This window comes from Aptenodytes forsteri, unplaced genomic scaffold (assembly GCF_000699145.1).
Source record: "Aptenodytes forsteri isolate BGI_AS27 unplaced genomic scaffold, ASM69914v1 Scaffold6, whole genome shotgun sequence".
In the NCBI taxonomy this organism is placed as follows: Eukaryota; Metazoa; Chordata; class Aves; order Sphenisciformes; family Spheniscidae; genus Aptenodytes; species Aptenodytes forsteri.
In genome coordinates this window covers 1,723,438-1,743,796 of record NW_008795709.1, presented here as the reverse complement: position 1 = coordinate 1,743,796, position 20,359 = coordinate 1,723,438, and the positions used below count along the sequence as shown (strand labels likewise).

Genomic DNA, 20,359 nt, shown 5'->3' with positions numbered 1-20,359 from the left:
TAGACTAGATATAAGGAAGAAATTTTTTACGCTGAGGGTGGTGAAGCACTGGCACAGGTTGCCCAGAGAGGTGCCCCATGCCCCATCCCTGGAAACATTCCAGGTCAGGTTGGACGGGGCAACCTGATCTAGTTGAAGGTGTCCCTGCCCACGGCAGGGGTGTTTGGACTAGATGACCTTAGAGGTCCCCCAAACTATTCTATGATTCTATGAGATACTACCTTGCACAGCCGGAGGTATTCTCAATGAGAGAGCATCCCTCTGCAGCAGGGGATAAAAAGCCACCATACTAATAGTTATTGCAAGCGTGAAGTCACTGGCACCTAAAATTTTCTTTCCCATTAAATGGAAATGCAAGCTAATAAAAGCTATTTGCATATATTGCCCCCAAGTTTCCCATCTTGGGACTAGCCATGTGAGGCTGCAAGTGGTAATACTTATCCTCTGTGAAGAAAAAAAGTCTGGTTTACATGATCTGGGATTCAAGCATGAGGTAGAGATAAGAAAAGACATTTCTAGGGTCTCTCTTGCGCACATAATGTTAACATGTTGACTTCAGAGTACAAGTCAAGAGGTTTATTTCTTCCCCTCATCTTCAGTCTTTGTTCTGTTTTGTATTTACTTTCTATTTTTATTGCTTCTCCTAGAACTTCGAAGGCTGAGTGACAGGAGGCTGGACACATGCGTTATCTCTATTCCAGACTTCAAAGAGAAAGAATACGTGGACATGAGCTTTAAACTAAAGAGAATAATGCTGTACTAGCACTGCCACAAAATGTTTCACACAGGGCTAGCAAGAGCTTTTCAGCTTTCCAGACAGATATGAGGCCGTTCTCTGCACGCAAGTAACCGAGGAGTAGTATCTCCCCTCACAGCCACCCGCAGCGCTGGAAGGAGAATCTCGCAGCCCAAACTCCCAGGGCCAGCCTCTAACGGCTAAAACCCAAGATAAGATGACACCTGTCAGGTGGAGCAAAGACAAGAGGCAAACCCCAGGCTTTTGCAGGATGTGAGCACAGAAATGGATGAGAAAATAAATTAACTCAATCAGATCTGGATGCTTTTTGAAGGACTCTGAAATAAAGCAAGTCTGTAAAGGCACATGCTGCAGAAATGTTTCTTTTTCAAGTAGACTGGTGCTGCTCAGAAGGTTCTTCCTCTGCTGGCTTCTTGGCAAAACTTCTTTCATTTTAGTATAAGCTGACACCGTGTGTTCCACCACCATTGCCATCGTTCGTACAAGAGGTGACAGAACCGTTCCATTAGCATTGGCTTGCTGAATGAAACTCAAGCCTCTGAAATACATTATCCTGAAAAAAATTACATTGTCAAGTAGATAGCTTGACATCAAATGGTTTCTTTCAGTAACTCCATAGTACGCTTGCAAGCTTGGTCCTCTGAATTTTTTAATTTAATTGTAAATGGTTGCTTACACCATTGCGTACTAGTTTATAGTGCAAAAGCACTTGCATTAGAGCACAATTATTCACCACTCACTTGCCAAGATAAGCGTTTGTTAGGGTTACTATGTCGAAAAAAAGTTGTCTAAAAGAGCTGAGAGGGGAACTGCTATCAAATGTAGATCTAAGTGTAGACCTTGGTAGTGCTTTTTAAGCAGCGAACCCTCCTTCCTCTGGCCTTAATTCAGGATAGAGACGTACTAACCAATAATAGTAACCATAGAAAGGCAAAAAAATTTACAAAAACCTGTTGCTATTGTTTTATATCTGCCCCCTACCAAAAGCTGGATGATGCAGCTGGGGGGTTGGTATAGGAAATATTTGCATAGAAAGTCAGGAATCAATGCTTTTCATTCATGATTTTCTAATTCGGGAAGTCGGTCCAAAACAGAGGTCAGACAATGCCCACCCCCTTGGCTCAAGACTGACAAGGCGAAAGCCTAAAAAGAACCAAAAATTTGAAATTAAATTCCCCCTTTTCATTTCCCAAGTTGCTATCATGTAAAGGGCACTTAGCAGAAAACTCTCTCCGTTTCAGTAACTAGCATAAGCATTGAAGAAAGAATAAGAATGAAAATACGCAACCCCAAAATGCAGATTTTATATCGTGCCTACTCAAAAGAGTGAAGCTGCATGTCCTACCCAGACATGCGTGGCTTTCCTAGGTTTGTACAATCTTCTAACGATTTAGACAGTTAAGGATAAGGAAAGGGTTCCTAGACCTTTTTTCTGGTAAAGAAAAAGACAGCTTCAAAGATGTGATAACCAATTTTGAACAAAACATTTTAAATTGAAGTTTTGATTTTGAATTATTTTAACTGTTTTCATTTTTACCGCCTCCAAGCTAAGGACAGAACAGTAAACCACTACTTCTATAACACCTCTACTTGAAAGGACCAGAAAAAGTTGATGGACTCCAAAGATGGATTTGAAGCTGGTTTGTTCAAAATGGCTGTTCAAAATAAATTACTCACTTGCTGAACCTTTGACAGTAGTTACACCAAAACCAGAACATATCATCGAGGCTTTTTTTCCTTTTTTTCTTTTTTTTTTTACTTTAATAGCTGAGGATGCTAATGATAAATACCTTATTGAAATCAGTGCACAGTGGAAGAGAAAAAATAAAGCTTCTTGCCTTTCATGCGATGATACTGAGACTGGTGTTTTGGAGCTCTTGGTATAACTCTCTTTGGTGTTATTTCTTACATATCCTTCTCAAACAGATATGATATTGATGATCACAGAATAACAAACAGGTCTGCTGCAGAGCCTTGACTTTTGGTTTTGTAATCATTGATCTCAGGAATTGACTGGCTTTTAAAAACGTAGTGAAAAGCGTAGTCCCTAGAATATATTTTGGGACAAAAGACAGCCCAAAGAGGAATATAGTTTATTATGATGATTAATTGATGTCCATGCAAAAAATTCATCAAAAAGCATTTGTGCCACTGGGAGCGCATGCATTATTTTGCATGGCTAGTAATGGTATTGCAAGAAAATATGATGTGATTGACTTTTTTCCTGTACTTCCCCCCGCCTTTTAAAAAAAAAAAAAAAAAAAAAAAAAAAAAAAAGGCAAAGGGGAAAAAAAAATAGTAGTTTTTCCTCACTGTAGACTGCAGAAATGAGAAAAAACAGCTTTTGCATCTCAACATAAAAATCTCATCTCAGAATGCCACTGCCATGGCAGCCTAAAGGCAGGTGACACGAACAAAGGCGGCCAGGGAAAGAGGTGGATCCCTGTAAGACACGGCTTCGGTATGCAGGTGGCAACTCAGGCCCTTTTCACTTCAAACACAACTTCCTCCTCCACTGGCTTTCTCTAGGAGCCATAATTTTTAACAGCTTTTCCTTTTGAGCTTCAGCAGCAGCACAGTTCAAGTTCATCAACTCACCTGAAAAAAGGTACCCCTCGGACTGGTTATAGAATTTACTTTACAGTGGGTTGCCAGTAGACCAGTAAGACTTTTTGAAACAAAAGGATGTTTGGGGTTTTTTTAAATGAAGACTTTCACGTGGAAAGGCTCTTCATTTCTCAGAATAGCTTGAGTTTTCATCAAACAACTGGAAACGGAAAATTGCCCAGCAGGTTTTGCTCGAAAGCTGTTCTTTATAAATACTTCACCAGGAATTTTTTTTCCAAAAGGAAAATTCTTCCAACTAGGGTAGGTGAAGTAATGACCAGATGACCAAATTATCCATAATATAAAACCCGTTCATTCATTTGTGGGGCATTATAAAGCTTCTGAAGTGAACCTGGAATGTTCAGCGGTGCTTGCGGTGGTGTTCACAGATGTTTTTGCCGTCTAGTCTTGACCCGCAACCTTCTGCACATGCAGTTTAAAGAGGCAAGTCTAATGTATAGATGCTTGCCTTCCTATATGCCTGTGCACTGGAAGGTGTGCGCTGACGGGCGTGTCAGCAAGAGGAGGAGTAAGGCAGACAACCGTCTGTACAGACTGCCGTGGGTTGCTTGTTCAGCCTACATAGTTTCTGTAAGCAGATCTGAAAGGAAATGACAGTGGAGGGATGGAAGAGAAAAAGCAAAAGGAACAGGGAGAAAAGGAAGCTGAAGAGAAAGGCTATCGCTGCTGCGAAGGCAGATCCCTTAAGCACAGGAATATTTACACAAGCATTGTATCGAGACGGCAGCTAACTGCACACGGAAGAATCCAGCCACCTGTGTAACACCGAGGATTAGCCAAGGACTTCAGCTGTTGAAGCCACCAGACACACACTTCTGGGGTGTGCCGATTCTCTAGAGCAGACAAGATATCTAATTGCTGTCTCAGTAAAGCCTTGTGTAAATTTACAGTGCCACAAACCCCCAGACTAATAATCAGAGCTCCGTGAGCAGCAGAAGTAATGAAGTCAGGCTGCCAAGAGACCAGTTTCCTAGATCCCTGTTCCTTCCCACTGAAATGATGCACACACCATCCTATCTCATCCCCAGCAATGCTGCCAGACCCTCACATAAACTCTGCCACCAGCAGGCACCAAATGCTTCCAGGTCTTTTACAGCCATCTTCGACATTTTTCCTTCCTCCTCCCACCCCCAGCATGCTCTACCCCTTCTCAGGTCCCTAAACTGGCAGGTGGGAAAGGGAAAGGCTGTATTTATCGGGCAGCCAGCCAAGCAGAACAGATAAATTGCGAGCTCGCACCACAGTCCCTCAGACTAAATTTGGCTAAAATCCACTGCAAAATTTAAGAACACTGGGAGGGAAAAGAACGAGAGAAATGACAGAAAACGTAATCCTACAAACCTCACCTCTGCCAGAAAGGTGAAGATGATCACCAGCCAGATCATCTGACTAGTGGAAATACGCCTGGGCAACAGGATGACTCTGCAGGGAGCTCTTGCATCAAACTTCTTAGTCACCATCACAGGTTGGGTTTCTTTTCCCATCGTTCTCCCGTAAGTTTCAGTTCCAGCTTTGCCACTTGGTCACAGCATCACTGTGCCATTTGCTTCAGAGCCTGGATTTTCCCTTTTAAAACACATAGGTTACTACACCCCAAAATGTAATGACATTTCAGAGGATGCATTAATGAAGGGTTTAGCAGCTGAATTACGTCAAAACCTAAACCCTTGTGACTGTTAACATTTTAATGCTCTGCAAGTACCACAAAAGGAGCCCTAGAGTCCATGCTTGGCTAGTTAAAAGAAAAGCTGAGGAAGAATAGATAGTTTCAAGGCAGATACAGTCAGCAAACTTTCTTTAAGCTGGTAAGGTTTCTAAGTACATCGGGTACAAAAAAATATTTTCTCCTGTGTCTAGGTTTGCTTCACAGTGGCTAATGAACATCAGTCCCAAAGAGTAAATTTACCCAACACCTCAGCCTGGTACTGTAGTGATAAACTCCTCATGAGATTATTTTGAAAAGCTGAACCTGAGAGTGCTCCTGTAAGAGCTGCAGACTCTGCTAAAAACAACTGCCTTTGATTTTCACACTTTGCACTAGTGGCTGCTTTAATTATAAACCTGAATTGTAATAAGGGCCTGACCTCCTGACTTAGCTATAACAGTTGAAAATATTTACCTTACATGGGCAAAAAACCTACAGGGCAGAAGGAGAAAAAAAAAAAAAAAAAGAGGAAGACATATACATAATATAGCTGAGACATAACCACAAGAGTGACAGCAGAAGTGAACATTTAAACCCCACCGTTTCAATGTTAGATTCTTTAGAAATAGTCCAGATTCTATCTCAGAAAAACTGTGAAGAAACGAACTGGGACACAAGATCAGATTGATTGTTTTCATTTTTCTCGTAGGCTAATAGCCCAAAACATCTCAGAAGAAGGAAAATAATTTTAACCATTAGTGACTTAACTCAGCAGAAAACAAAAGTCTCAGCTTCTCTTAAAAATTAAAGTGAACACACATCTCAAACCACATAATCATACATGGTTTCACACTGTGGGATTTAGCAGTCTGCTGCATATCTTTTTAAGAAAAAAAAGCTTCTAAAAGTGAGCAGATGCAGCAGTCTGAAAGTGTCTTGGATATTCAAGACATACAAATTGTCTCTTTTTGTCTCAGAAAGGATCTGGTTTTGCTTTTCCTGTTGAAAGTCACCTACACTAAAAAAATGCAGAATCATAAGAAAGGTAGCATAAAATACATCAACTCCACTAGAGGACTAAGCATCAGTTTCTGATAATAACGCACCCCTTCTTCCCTGCCTCTCTTTAGCTGAGAAATTCCTGTTCTGGCTGTTCCAAAATTGTGTCCTTACAGGAGAAGACACATTCTCCCGCCAGGCTTGCTAACCAACACCAGAAGTAGAAGACAGGAGTAGAAAATGGAGTATGATTGCATATCTGTGTTCTATTCTGTACCTGTATAACAAAACCAAAACTTGACAGAAAATTACATTGCTGGAAATTCCTTGCACTTGAACTAAAGTTTTGTGTCCAAAGGATGAGGGCTGTGTTTGACAGTTTAAAGGTATTGCTCATGCTGGCTGACTGTAGCATCTCTAAGCAAGCCTACCTCAAGTACAGTTATTTAGTTGCTATTTATTATATTTAATGGTTTTGTTGCAGCCTACAACGCTTTCACCCTACAGACAGGAAGCCACAATATTGCAGCTAAACTTACATAGCTGGTCATCTTCATTTCCTTCTTGAATTTGGAAAGTAGCCAAAGCGGTAGAAATCAGTAAGAAACCCTCATCCCCACAGATGCCAGAGGAAGTCTTGGTGCACTAACTGCTACAGGCCATAAGTTACCCGAGACTCCTTGACAAGTAGAAGTTCAGCCATGTGAAAGTGATTCTAAGAGGGAAGAACCATCAACAAGTTCACGTGCTCAACATTCCTTCATACAAACAAGCCTTTTGAGTCATCATCATCTCTTGCGTGTGGCAGATACATGCTCTCAAATGCAGATGTGCCAAGGAGCTTCTGACACCCGTCAGGTGATACAGAATAGATTCACAGAAAAAACAGACATTTAGGAGGAAAAAAAAAAAAAAAAAAAAAAAAAAATTGCGTGTGGCAGATACATGCTCTCAAATGCAGATGTGCCAAGGAGCTTCTGACACCCGTCAGGTGATACAGAATAGATTCACAGAAAAAACAGACATTTAGGAGGAAAAAAAAAAAAAAAAAAGAAAAAAAAAATCACTTGAGATATTCTACAAAGAACAGAAAAAGCTCTCTCTTTAGTATTTCACAGCACAAAATCCAGGAGTAGGAACCACCACCCAAGCTACATGTGCATCAATACTTTGGTTTGGCACCATCACTTAGCTTTGGTGGATGGTACTCCATTCATGGGGCAAAAGCCAGGCCTGGTAAGAAACACTGCGTTCAGCTCAATATTACCTACTTGCATTAAACTTCTACCAGTTAGCAGCTGGTAAGCTATTACTCAGTTAGTAACAGATTATATGTTAAATATTGGCTATATTAGGAATAAAATCTTTCCAAACACATAAAAGGAAATGTCTCCATTGCAGTTGTAAGCACAGTGACATTTTACTATGTGCCAGGCATCACATAAGTTTTCCTTAGGCAACCGATAGCTTGCTACGCTACCTCTGTGAGAGGAAAAACTTCCACTCGTTATCTTCCCAATAACTTTGCTGTCTTCATAGACATGGGATGACAATAGCCAGGGGCACACCTAAAATCTTTGGATTTTAACACGCACTGAACTGCTAGGAAAGATTTTAATTGGAAAGGTCACAGGAGACAGACTTCAGAGCGTATCTCCAGCTAAGCGTCACCTTTTCAGCAATACTCTCATCAGGGGTTACATAAAAGGCAGACACTTTCTAGCGATACACCCATCTACCTTGCAGCAGGCCCGCCTGCCTTGTAAAGGTAAAGCTTACGTCCTCCAGAGTTGTACAGCAGAAATGCGGTCTTGCAATCCATAGCTGTGGGAGGTAGGAGATCAGTCTGTACTCTCCACCCCTCTTTTTGTAGCCATGCACTGATCAGAGCTAGAAACCAGAAGCTGATAAAAAGTGAGGTGCTTGTGAAACTTCCCAGACAAAAGTGAGACATTCTGAAATTTGTTCGTATTTTGGTTGGCTGCTTTTTTAGTCTGAAATTGAAAAATGTATGTAAACCCAAAGATGCTCAGCATCTTCAGTTCTATTTGAACAGCAAATTGCATTCGGTCTCTCACATCCCAGATTAGCATCCTAAATCTCGGTGCGCTGTGGTGCAAATGGATGGATGGATGGGTGCTCTTTGCTCCCTCTCCTTTGCGGTAACAATCTTGATGCGGGAAGCTTTCTCGGTGTCGAATCCAGTACATCTGCTGGAAAAGATTTAGCTCTGATAAACTAGTATTTTCCAACAACAAACAAAATTTTGTCACTAAACTTACAAGCAGTTCTAGCAACACAATAAAGAGCAACTTGAAATCAGACCTCAGCCTTTCTACTCACATCCTTATTGTCTCCGTGATTTCCATTAACGGATTATGCATCTTTTGTATTTCATTATTGAGATGAGGGGAAAATTCATTCTATTCCATATTGGACTGGAAATAACAGGGGACAAGGTCTTCAACGTGTTCAAACATAAATCCTTGGAGCTTCTAGTTCTTAGTATTACTCCCAGTTAAGCAAAGAAGAGTGAAAACCAGTCTCAGGACTTTGTGATAATTATTCCCTATAACCCCTGTCCATTCTTAGTCTGTCTCACACAAGTAACCAAGCAATTTACTGTCCCTCTGGAAGTACAAGGAAAAAAAGGAAATGCAACAAATATTTTTAGAATTTTATTAACTTGAACAAAAAATGCAAATGAAAGGGTGGTCAGTTGTTTGGAGAGGATTCAGAAACACATTTAAATGCCAACTGAGAATATTTAACAAACTATGTACAACTGTGTCAGCCATCAACTGCTGAACACTAATCAATGTAATCCAAATCTTCTGGGATTCCAAAACTTTTGTCAATTCTGCTCTCTTCAAATCCAAATTTACGTTTGGCCCAGGACTTTATTGAAAAGATGTTATCTGTAAACAGAATGAAAACCATTAAGATTTTCATGTTTAGAAAAGCATGAATTATAGTCTTGGCTACAACAAAATCCTTCTATTTGCACTCTCTCTGTGTATATGAAAAAGGGACATAGTGAGGAACATCATTATAAAGTAGATTTAGAACAGAAAACGGGAGGCTTTTGCTAATGATATACTTTTACTCAGTACTAAGTAAAGTATGTCATCTTTTTTTGAGGTTACCTTTATCTTTTCTTGCTCCTCTTCTGTGAGAAGACTGAAAGCTACAATTACAGTGTAAGCCTGCTATAGAGTGATGAGGAAAGTGTGAATATGCATAGTAAGTATTTTATAGGTCCTCTTTCAACTAGACACCTACTGTGTGCCTGTCTACAACTGCGAAAATCAGATTCAAATTAACTACAAGGTCCTTTCTAGTCCTGCATGTTTGTTCAGATAATGTACGTTTTGTTTGAAAGTTAAAAAGACATTCAAGTAGCTTTATTTTAGTCAGCATTTCTCTTTTAGCATCACATTACTATTATTTTAGCATGTACATTCTCTTCAATGTAACATCATTTTTCACTGCAGTATTGATTGAAACTCACTACTTCATTGCTAACACCCATAAATCGCAGCATTCCTTAAGACAGGAAGTGTTCTCTGTGTCTGCACACCTTAGAAATATTTTCTCTTCTTTAACCATCAGACATTTGGTTTTAAAACCGTCTCTTCAAAAGAAAAATATGCTACAGCATATAACTTAGTTGTCTAATTAAACAGCAAAGTACTTTCTACAGGCTGCGGCATAGTTCCTTTAACTCTCTCAAGACCTTGAGAACAACAGCCTGTCATCAACAGTAGAAAGCCCTGACAACAGTACTCCCAGAAGTTATTTTCAAATACATAACTTTATTTCCCCATATGCAGTGAGCAACCCAGTGCAAATGAAGATATAAAATAATAATAGTCAAAAGACTGTGACAACGATATCCTGCTGCACTTGGCATAACCGATGATAGTGAGCAGTCCATCAGTAGTAGATGAATTCTAAACAAAAAGATTACAAACAATATTCTAAATAATTTAAAAAAAGTAAGGACATACATATTGCTTGCTCTGCAAAATGGAAATATATAGCAATATAGCAAAGCTAAGCAACAACAGAAAATTGAGTTCAACTTCCATACAAGCGTTATCACAGTAACCTTCCTCAAAACTGTGCAGCATTTTTCCTGCATGTCAAAGCTGATGAATTAGTTTTAGAAATACCTACTTTATATTAGCATCCATCATAAGGTTCCACAAAGCATTCTACCCTTTAGAAACAGACAAAAATTCAGAAAAGAAGAATGAAACTTTCTGAATACCTGGACACCACCATTTCCTGTGTCTTTCGATTAATGTTTTCCTCATCTTAACAGATTTTAACTCAACCAAGAAAATGAGCTGCAGGTTTTAACACGGTGTGCAAGATTGCACCAGAAGAACAAATATGTTATGTGATGTGAAGTACATTCAGTAACTAAACTGAGAAAATGGTTTTTTTTTTGAATCATGATGATTTGTAAGCAAAATATATTTCTGCATGTTTTTATAAGTAAGGGCTATCCTACATCAAGTCCTAATCAAATTTAAAATTTTTAATGATGAGTAGGTCTTTTACTGAAATTGCTCTAGTCTGAAGCTGTGTTAAGCAATATAAATGCACACGCACCAGTCCATCTATTGGCTGCCTCCATGGCTATTTTGTTTGTTTTGCCTGAAATAGAGAAGAAAACAAACAAACAAAAAAGCACACATCAGAGTAAAATCATACAATAGTTTCAAGGCACAGAGATTAAATTTTTATTGATGTCATTTTTAGAGCACCACACAATATAAGTAAGTTATTCTACTGCTTCCAAACCCTTCTTCTGTTTTATGCTTTTAAGGTTCCAGCAAGCACAAAGCTAAGTTAAAGAAAAACAGGAGCAAAGGAACATAAAAGATACCATATGAACAACTGTGAGTTTCTAAAAGGTATTTTAAAATAAAATAATCCCAGTTTGGTTTGCCTGGGGGCTTAATTGTCTGTACAGAGATTGGAACTAGATACATGGCCTGAAGCTACTGGAGGCAACTAAGATGGAAAATATTTTATAATCCTCTCTATACGTAAGTAATCCATCACATAGGTATGCATGACTCTATATAGATAAGGAAAATGACAAGGGTAGCAGTCTATCACATTAATCCAAAAGTTTATCATATAGCTCTGGAAGGTCTCCCGGGCTTTGAGAACCTCCTCAATGAAATGAAGACAAAATAATGCTCCTGGTTATTAAACTCGGCTTCCCTCCCTTACCACCGCTCCAGATCTACATACATAATAGTAAATTACCATTACTACAAATAGCTTTTATATAGTTTCCATGAGGCAAAACAGTATCAAGAAAAATTCCTCTTAGATCACCTTGCTCCCATTAAAATAAGTACTGAATCAAATCAAGCAGGTTGGTTTGTAATGTGGGAATTTATCAGAATCATTACGGTTCTCACGCCTACACATAACTTAGCTATTTCCAGTCAGTCTTGTTAGTACTTGCATGATAATACTCATTTGAATGGTCAGCAAGAAATTTGTCTCCAGGGGTACTGAGAAGTGAATATATGATCAGGTATCCATTGTTATAAAGATTATGCTTCAGGCAAAATTAAATTATGTTGAAAAATCATCTGCTAGTACACAGGAAGCTAAGCACTCATTATTCTACCCTTAATACTTCAGTAAGTGATCTGAAAAACGTTTTAATCAGAGTAAAACCCTGTTTCAAAAACAGTGCAGTTTCTAGAAGTGGCCTACAATTAGAAAGCTTGGGCATAGCATGAAGAAAAGCAAAAAAGAAAGATGGGGGGAAAAAAAAAAAGGGAGTGGGTGAGAAGATGGCATTTTTGCTTGTTTGCATACACCAGAAATTCAAATTATTCCTAGCTTGAGAGAGATATTCCTTATGTCCTTTGCTGACTGCTTGTTGCCACCCCCACTTGTTCAGTTCCATGACTGGCAGCACTCTGACAACGTACTGGCAGCCAACGGCATTTTGAACAATACTTTACCTAACACTACATAAAGCAAGTCTGCAAAGTAAGGGCTTTTGCTGGTCAAGATTTTAAATGTGTTAGCTGTGATACTTCACGCAGCATTTTTCTGAAACTCTAGAGTAAAACTGGAAAGCTGTGTTTGACTCCAAGTAATGAAGTTTGAAATGAAGGGGGGGAAAAGTAGGATAGTATTAAACTCCACGGATCCAGAGCTGCAAGGTGACAGCATCTTGATGGCAGGTGAGCCAACCTAGTCCACAGCACCTGCCAGGTCTCAGCAGAAACCTCTGCTTTGCTGGAAGCAGCCAGCCAGCTGAGTCCTGTGCTTCTGCATCACACAGCAGCTCTAAGTTCCTGCAGCTTTCAGTACGCAGCCCTGTGCTTAAAGCACAGTGACCATACAGTACAGTACATTAAAAAAAAAAAATAGCAGCAGCATGGTGTGTTGTCACCCTTCAAACACTGTTTATGTGTGTTAAAATACACACAGGCAATCATGTTTTAAAAATGTGATTTCTTACTTCTGTCAAAGAAAAGGCTGAGGTGACCAACAGATACAGGTTGGGCAACAGGGTGGTTAAAATGGCGGTGGCTGCCTGTAACCGAGCTGTGGCTAAAAATGAAATCATGGTAGGAAGAGGAGAAAGCTGTAACGGGGAAATCCCACAGTGGGCAGTGCCTTCAATGACTTAAATAGTAGAGAAATAACAACAAAAAAACAACAAAAGACACTCCTGAGAGTAAAAGTTATACAAATAAAATGAAGAAACACCTTAACCACGTCATTCTTTCCATGCACCAGCTCGAACTGATCACAGACTGGCAGCAAAGTGTCATGGTAGAAGTGTGGGAGGATCACAAGTGGAGACAGAACTTCAGGATGGGGAAGGTGACATTCAGACAATCTGGCTGAATATCAAAGAAGAGGCTGCCTCAGTCCTTCAGAGGCTGGGAACACACATTCCCCACATTACTCTGCTGCCAGCGGGCTCAGGGTTGGGGAAACAAGAGCCACTTGTAAAGCCTCAGGCATGTGACATCTCCAGGAAATGCATCCACAAGAGGCCGGGGCAAGTGTTTGCTGCTTGTGATTTCCCATTTACACTGGCTGGCCCACACACGCATGTACACGATAGCACCACAGGGATGCAGGTATGGATTTATTCTGCCATGTTGAAAGTTGCTTAGACCATCAGGCATATTGTATCAACAGCAATGTCAGCTAGCTTGGCAAATTCAAGGCACCCACATGTTCCTCACGTCCAGCCTGAGCAAGCTCATGCAATCAAGACAGCTTGCACTGTCTCTTGTCATCAAGTGAGACTGTCACTGCCACTGCTGCAGGATGGCACTGCAGTCTGCTTAACCACTAATTCCTTCACTTAAATTTTCCACTCACATTTCTTTTTTCAATTTGGGGTGAGGGAAACGCACCTCATCCATTCTCCAGAAACTACTATGCCATCACCTCAGCTGTTAACTCATGGATATGGGCTGAGCATTTAGCTATCTGAAGGCAAGATTGAAGTCCCTCGGGATCAGGCTCAACTCTCGCCTACAATTCCACTGCAGGATCTTGTCTGCCTGCTGTATCCAACACCATGCCTGAAAGAGGAAGGAGAAACAGGTATTGGCAGTTATGGACCTGCATCACCTGAAGACACCAGCTACATCTGCATCATCGCCAGCATCTTCCAGAGGCCCCCGAGTCCATCACAGGAACCGAGAGAAATGAAGAAATCTGCACCTTGACTACTTTCTAGAAACCTTTTATAGTTGCTTGTTGGAACTTTCATTGGTTGCATCATCTGTATGTGAACATGCATGGTGGGTGAGGGAAAGGAGGAGTAGTAAAACAGACATCCCCTAGACACATCTACTTTGTGTACTGATGTAACTCAAAGTCACGCTACTTCTGATTGCCTATTCTCTAGCTCCACAGGATCATACAGCCATTGGCTTCCTGGTTTTTAAGACTGCAGTGAAAAAGAAAGTTTAAGACCTAAAGAAGACAATAACATGGGAACTTAAAAATGTATACACCAAAGAATAATCAGGACATGAACTGTGGGAACTGTAAAAAGGAGAAACTCAGAGACAGCACTGAGGGCAACTGGCTAGTTGCCAAAACCACCACAACCATTGGGACGCAAGCTCAGCTGGAGTCCTGCTGATCCTCCCACTGACCACAGCTGCTCTATCAGAAGTTGATTTTTGGCAGCTACTAAATAGTGCTCCAGTATGGAAGCTGTGCAAGACAACAAAAGGGCCAAATGTGCAGGAGAGGTGAGCAATACAGGAGACAACATACGTTCCAGATGCTTCCAGATGTTCTCATTACCACTATTAGGCCCTAGTTACGCTCTACTTTCTATCTATACATCTGCACATAGGCTGACAATATATACAATTGCTGTCTGGAAGCAACAGAGTAATCCATTTGCTCTGGACATTACATATTTATTTCACCAATTTGCGTGACTGCATCAATAGACTTTCTTGCTCCCATGCCTACAGGATACAAAGTCATTGACTTGGCTGAGACACACACCTGTATCCTCCACTGACCAATTTCAAGCACGCTTGGCATTTTCTAAGCAGGGAAACGGAAGCTTGCATTTTCTCTTCTGAACTGAACAAAAGCAACCACTGTGCATACAGCAATGCAGGGCCCAGGAGCAGCATGGCTTGCAACACTAGTCTGTTACGTTAGCAAAACACACCTGGAAACATGCCCGAAAGGCTAAGGGTCAAAGAGTTAGCTTTGACTGGTCCTCATGGAAGTCTCTTCTTCCCTCAACCCCAGGTATCTCTGGAGAACTGCAGGGAACTCAAAAAGCCCAGATTCTGGGAACTGAACCATTACCCTAAGCATCTGTGATTGTCCTTATCACAGGGACAAGCCCTTGTATCCCCTTAGAGGAAAGCAAAGGTAGGGAAAGGAAGGCCCAGCAGCAATGACTGTCTAAAAAGAAAGTGAGGAAGGGTTGGAAACATGCTTTTTAATGCAGGCGAGTGACATTCTACCAGTGACCCGCAGGGATTCAGGAGCAGGCCAGGAGACAGACCTGACAAAAGGGTGTGTGGACAGCTGTAGGAGGTGCAGTAAGAAGCCTTCTAAAGCAAATGGACAGCACCTGGTCAGGAGTGAAGGCCAGCAACACAAAAATGTTAACACAGCAATGTTTCTGAACAAATCTGAACTGGCAATATATATTGGCTCAAATCTTAGCACGGTCAGGACACATTGTTTTTGATCTGACACAGGAAGCCCTACAGTCATTCTCAGCATACTGCAGAACTACAGCCTCTCCTCTTTCCTTTCCTCCTTCCCCCAAATTCACTCACTTTTTTCCTGGAAGGGGTGGTGGTGGGAATTAAAGGTCCTATTTGCATTCCATTTTGGAATGCACAAAAACTGTTGAAGCCTCAAATATTTCCACAGGAGGGGAAGACCACTACATGCCTCATCAACACAAAATATATGCTCCAGGAGACTTAAGTTAGTCTTTCTATCAGACTTCAGACACTTCCACGGGTGAAAAGCAATTGCCATAGCAACAATCACCACCATCTCCTCACAAACATTTTCCAAACCTACTTTCAGGTTCTTTAAAAAAGCTTTTTTAAGTCCTGCACATATCATTAAAGGAATACTAAGGAAGCAGTCACTGAATAGTATTCAAAGTCAGACTGAGAATGTAACATATTCCAGCTCCAACAGCTATACTAAAAACATCAACAGCCAGAACCAGCTCACAACCACCTATAGACTTGGAAATGAAGAAAGAGCTGTAGCTTTCTTTCCTCTCCTAGCTTCTACTCTGGTATTTTCAGGATAACTTTAAGGATTATTGTAAGCAATGTTTTTACGTGTAAACAAAATTTGCAGGTCCAGGAACCTCTGTTTCTACAGAATAACAAAAGCTAGTTATATTTATAAAACTAGCACAGTTTGGTGCCAGTTTTGACCTACCACAACTAATGCCACAAGAAAATTGTATGGATTTCCTCACTTAAAAAACACATGACTGCAGAGGGAACGAGCACCTTTTCAAGGAGACAGTCACCCATCAACCTGTGGGGCTGATAGCAGATACAAGCAGAATACAACTGCAGTCTTCAGCATGTGTGTGAGGGAGTAATTTTACAGCGTGAATAGCAATTCTTCTGCATGAAATGCAAAGAACAGCTGCAAGTGTTCTCACGGGCCAGTGAGGATTATTAGCCCAAAGATTCCCAATCTCTCTCATGAAACTGGTCAGGGTAAATTAATTGCATTAGGTGGATTTGAATTCCAGTAATAATTCTGCATCCACATAGACTGAATTTGAATATGAAAAATGGCAACTACCATAAGAACAGTATGTGAACTTGAATCTCCAATGACTCTGATTATCCATTGCCTTCTGCAGAGTTACCCATTCTCCTGCTCACAGGCTGCCCTCACTTTCCAGAAACCTTGTTTACCCTGCTGTCACCACACTGTGACAGATTTCTGTTTCCCTACCTCTCTCCCTTGGAGAAGCATCATTATAATATCCTGTGATGCACAATTTCCAAAATCTTTCCCATTAATGAAAACATCTCATGCAAATAAAGAGCCTGTCTCTAAAGGCCAGGGTAGAAGGTGAACACAGAAATTATACACCTGTCATCCACAGAGAGTACAAAAGCTAACTGCCTAGTAACTCCTACTGACGTCCATCCACAAACTGACACCAGAGACCCTGATCAGGAGACTGTAGCTTGCCATTGGAGACTGCTCATGGCAATGATGTGATCAAATGGCTTCTTTAAAGTCCATATTTGAGTATCTTTGAGACTAAGTAGTCTACAACACTGTCAACAGGGTAACTCACAACATCGCAAGAACAGCTTTAGAAGAATGTTTTGTAACCAAGTATTAGGCAGATACCTCTACACTATATACAATCTTTACCTTCCCCCATGCTTCCCAAAGAGGTGTTTCCTCTTATAAGCAGAATAAAGAGCTCTTGTGTGGAAGAGTGATAGCATATCAGAATTCTGTCAACTCCTTTGAATCCAGAATAACATATCATTCTTCCCCCATACTCCAGTATCCCACAGAACACTTATCCCCATGATATTAATCAACAAGTCACAATGCTTCAGAATTCATGACTAAATTCAACTCAATCCCTAGATATGATTTCTCATTTAAATGACATCACAAATTTAAAAAAACTATTTATACTGACATATTACTAAAAAATAAAAAGGAGTATCTCTTTTTACATTTAGACTCTGAATAAAGTTTCAGAACTACAAGGAAAAGTGTGACGATTATGAATCCTACCTACTGATCTACAACTATTTTGAAAAACATAGAGCATAATACAATAAGCCATTTGTGATAGAAAAATACTCAAGAAATTTTGGTATATGAATTAAATTAGCGTTTCTGTTGCTACAGCTCTGTGTGTGTGTATATATATACATATATATACACACATATATACTTGAAAATCAACCTGAGCAAATATATAACATAGTGCCAGTCTTGTCTATATGGTGAGACATGGCAGTGCATAGTGAAGCTACTAATAAGCTGATCCACATCTCTGGGAACATGCTTTTAAAGGGTCTGCGATATTTGTTAGTGTGTTTGAAAAAGTGTCAAGTCCCATCAGCAAAAGCTCCCTCTGTCCCACATGAAAAGGTCACACTGTCAAATTTCATCAGCATGTGCACAGTGTCTCTTCGAAAAACGTCCAACAGAATTTGTCAGAATTGCTACCAAAAGATTCCTCTATGCAAAATAGAGTGCTTGCACTTGCTAGCTCTCGCACTTAAGTTTACTGCATTCATGTACCCACAGAAAAAGACCATTTACCTTTCAAATATTCTACCTGAAAGCCCACGCTGAAATCTTCATTGCATAACTAAAATACATCTATTCTTATCCAAAGAACAGAGGGAAGCTATGTGCTTACAAAAGGGAAGCAAACACACCAGCTTTCTGATTCAGGGCTCCCTAACAACACTTTGTTTTTCTTTCAGTGGACAACAACTCCCTTCCCACTTCATTTACTAGTAAAAGCTCTGTACTCCTTACCCACAGCAAACTGCTGCTGAACTGCATTTCGCAAGGAGGCCCATCCCAGAGCACTATGGTTTTTGTCCAGTTCAGGATGTCACTCTGCTGCACACCTCCTGTGGCACAGAAGTTGCAGAGAAGTGTCTGAAAAGCATCGCAGGAGGTCCTCCAGTCTCTGTACCCATGACTCAATGCATGTCCAACCTTACCTAGGCCATTTCTGAGGTGTTTGCAGCATGTTTTTAAGGTTTCCAGTGTTAGAGCTTTTACAACCTTCCCAGGCAATCTAGTTCTGCGTTTGATTATTGTCATCATTAGAATAGCTTTTCATCTAACTCTTTTTTCCCCCTGCAATTTAACGCTATTACTTACTGCTGAGTTCTCCATGAACCTGAGCAACAGGCTATTCCTTTCCTTTTTTGAAGGAGACATAAATAAGTGAAACCCACCAGGGGCAATCTTCTTTTGAGCCCTATTTTTGTAAATTTTTTTCTCCTAGAATGTGGATACTCGATGTCAGGTCTTTTTGTTCTACTCGGAGTTCTCCCTAGTTAGTTATATCCCTCTCAAGTAGGATATCCGACAACAACACAGTGTTACAGCTGAAGCCTCACTAATGCCAACTTGAGTAGAAAGATATTTCATACATCTCATTGCTGGCTATACTTCTGTTTCTCAGTATGGCGATTTCGCTTTTTGTAACAAACATGTCTTATATTCAACCTGTAAACTTACTGATATAACCCTGATATCTTTTCAAACCCTCCACCCTTAACTACCTGCTCCAGATCATTTACGTAACACAATATCCTTGAATGCGTATACGTCCTTACGTTTGCCACTGAATTTTGCAATTTGTCATGCTTATTTTGAAATCTCACCTTGTCCTTTGTTCATGCAGTCTCTTTAAGTTTCGTCATCTGCAAATGTAACAGCATATCTTCTATTCTATTATCCAGCTCATTAATATAAATACTGAGCAGATGCACAGACATGACAGACTCTATTAGAACTTCATGGATTCTAGCTCCCTTTCTGATACTGAATTACTAATGAATACACCTTGAGTACAATTATGAAGCAGTTCGAGAGTCACACTACTGCAGTTTCATCAAGATTGTGCTTCCCTAGTTTCCTTACCACAGTATCATGCAAAACTGAGTCAACACACCAAACTTCTCCCAATCTACAAAGGTCTCTTATAGTGGCAAAGACAAAACCTCTGTGTCATTTAGGCATTTCCAAATTGTTTCTCTGTTCCAGATTTTTTTTTTCCTGATATCCTGTTCTTTCCAGTGAAACTAGCTCATAAGATGTTAAAGTGAGGAGGGGAGAAAAAACATTGGAAGTACTCTCAAATACATGATCAGTGCCAAGATTAGTCTTGCACTCACACAACCTGCCCTGCAAAATGTCTGCAGTTAAATGGCACAGAACAAGGTATCTATATTAGGAATATACACTGATAATATATGGTCCTAATCTAGATAAACCCATAAGGAAAACATATTCTACCATCCCACAACATACGGGAGATTTCCTAACGTATGAGATTGGCAACACATTTTTTTGAACAAGGCCAGGGAAGACTACATTTGTCAGTCGTGCAACTTAGCACTGAAGACAAAGTAAAAATCCACAATACCTTTCCTGACCTCATTTTGCATATGGAAGTCATGAAAATATATAAACCAGTATTTTCTTAAAAAATCCCTTTGAACATCACCATAAGTTTATCAAAACAGTCTGAATTAATGGTTCAATACACAACTAACCTAGCAGGTCTAACGCTGGGAGAGAGAAACAAAATAATCACTCCACAAAAGCCTTTTTGTTTCTTATATATATGATCTATAGATTACTTCCATTTGATGCTCTCTTCATGGCTTTAAAACATGGCCAAATGGATTGCTGCCAATTCATTTCTAAATCAAGGCGTATCATAAATGTAGTTACAAGTAGCCATTTTCCACATCACAAATTTTATCAAGTGTCTACCATTCCTAAGCAGCTCAACAACTTTTGCCATAAAGATTTACTGGCTCAGACAATAAAATTATTCCCACATATTTCACCTGTCTGCTTCTCACCCTACATATTTTTTCTGCCATTCCAATATAAACAAACAAGAAACAAAATAAACAGAAAGAACAAAAATAAGCCCTGTGAGCTTTCCCGTTTGAGAAAAAGTAACTTGCCAGAGTAGCCAGTTTATTTAAGCAGGGTGTTACACATTAGCTAAAGATCTGATCATCCAACTGCTTCTTTTCTGAGTGTCCAAG

The 20,359-nt window shown here is 40.1% G+C and overlaps 1 protein-coding gene across 2 annotated transcripts in view; it reads right to left on the bottom strand.

The window, feature by feature from the left end:
* Positions 1 to 8,692: 8,692 nt before the first annotated feature.
* The window catches only part of MND1 (meiotic nuclear divisions 1), a 41,097-nt gene continuing 29,430 nt past the window's right edge, over positions 8,693 to 20,359 (bottom strand). Inside the window, exons 6-7 of one of the 2 annotated variants that reach the window (XM_009283315.1) lie at positions 10,650 to 10,694; positions 8,693 to 8,947 (exon numbers count right to left, since the gene is read on the bottom strand). In XM_009283315.1, the coding sequence (XP_009281590.1) occupies positions 8,841 to 8,947; positions 10,650 to 10,694 (152 nt within the window). In that variant the 3' untranslated portion in view covers positions 8,693 to 8,840. The remainder of the gene's footprint in view (positions 8,948 to 10,649; positions 10,695 to 20,359) is intronic. The other variant, XM_009283314.1, reaches the window with a different exon arrangement.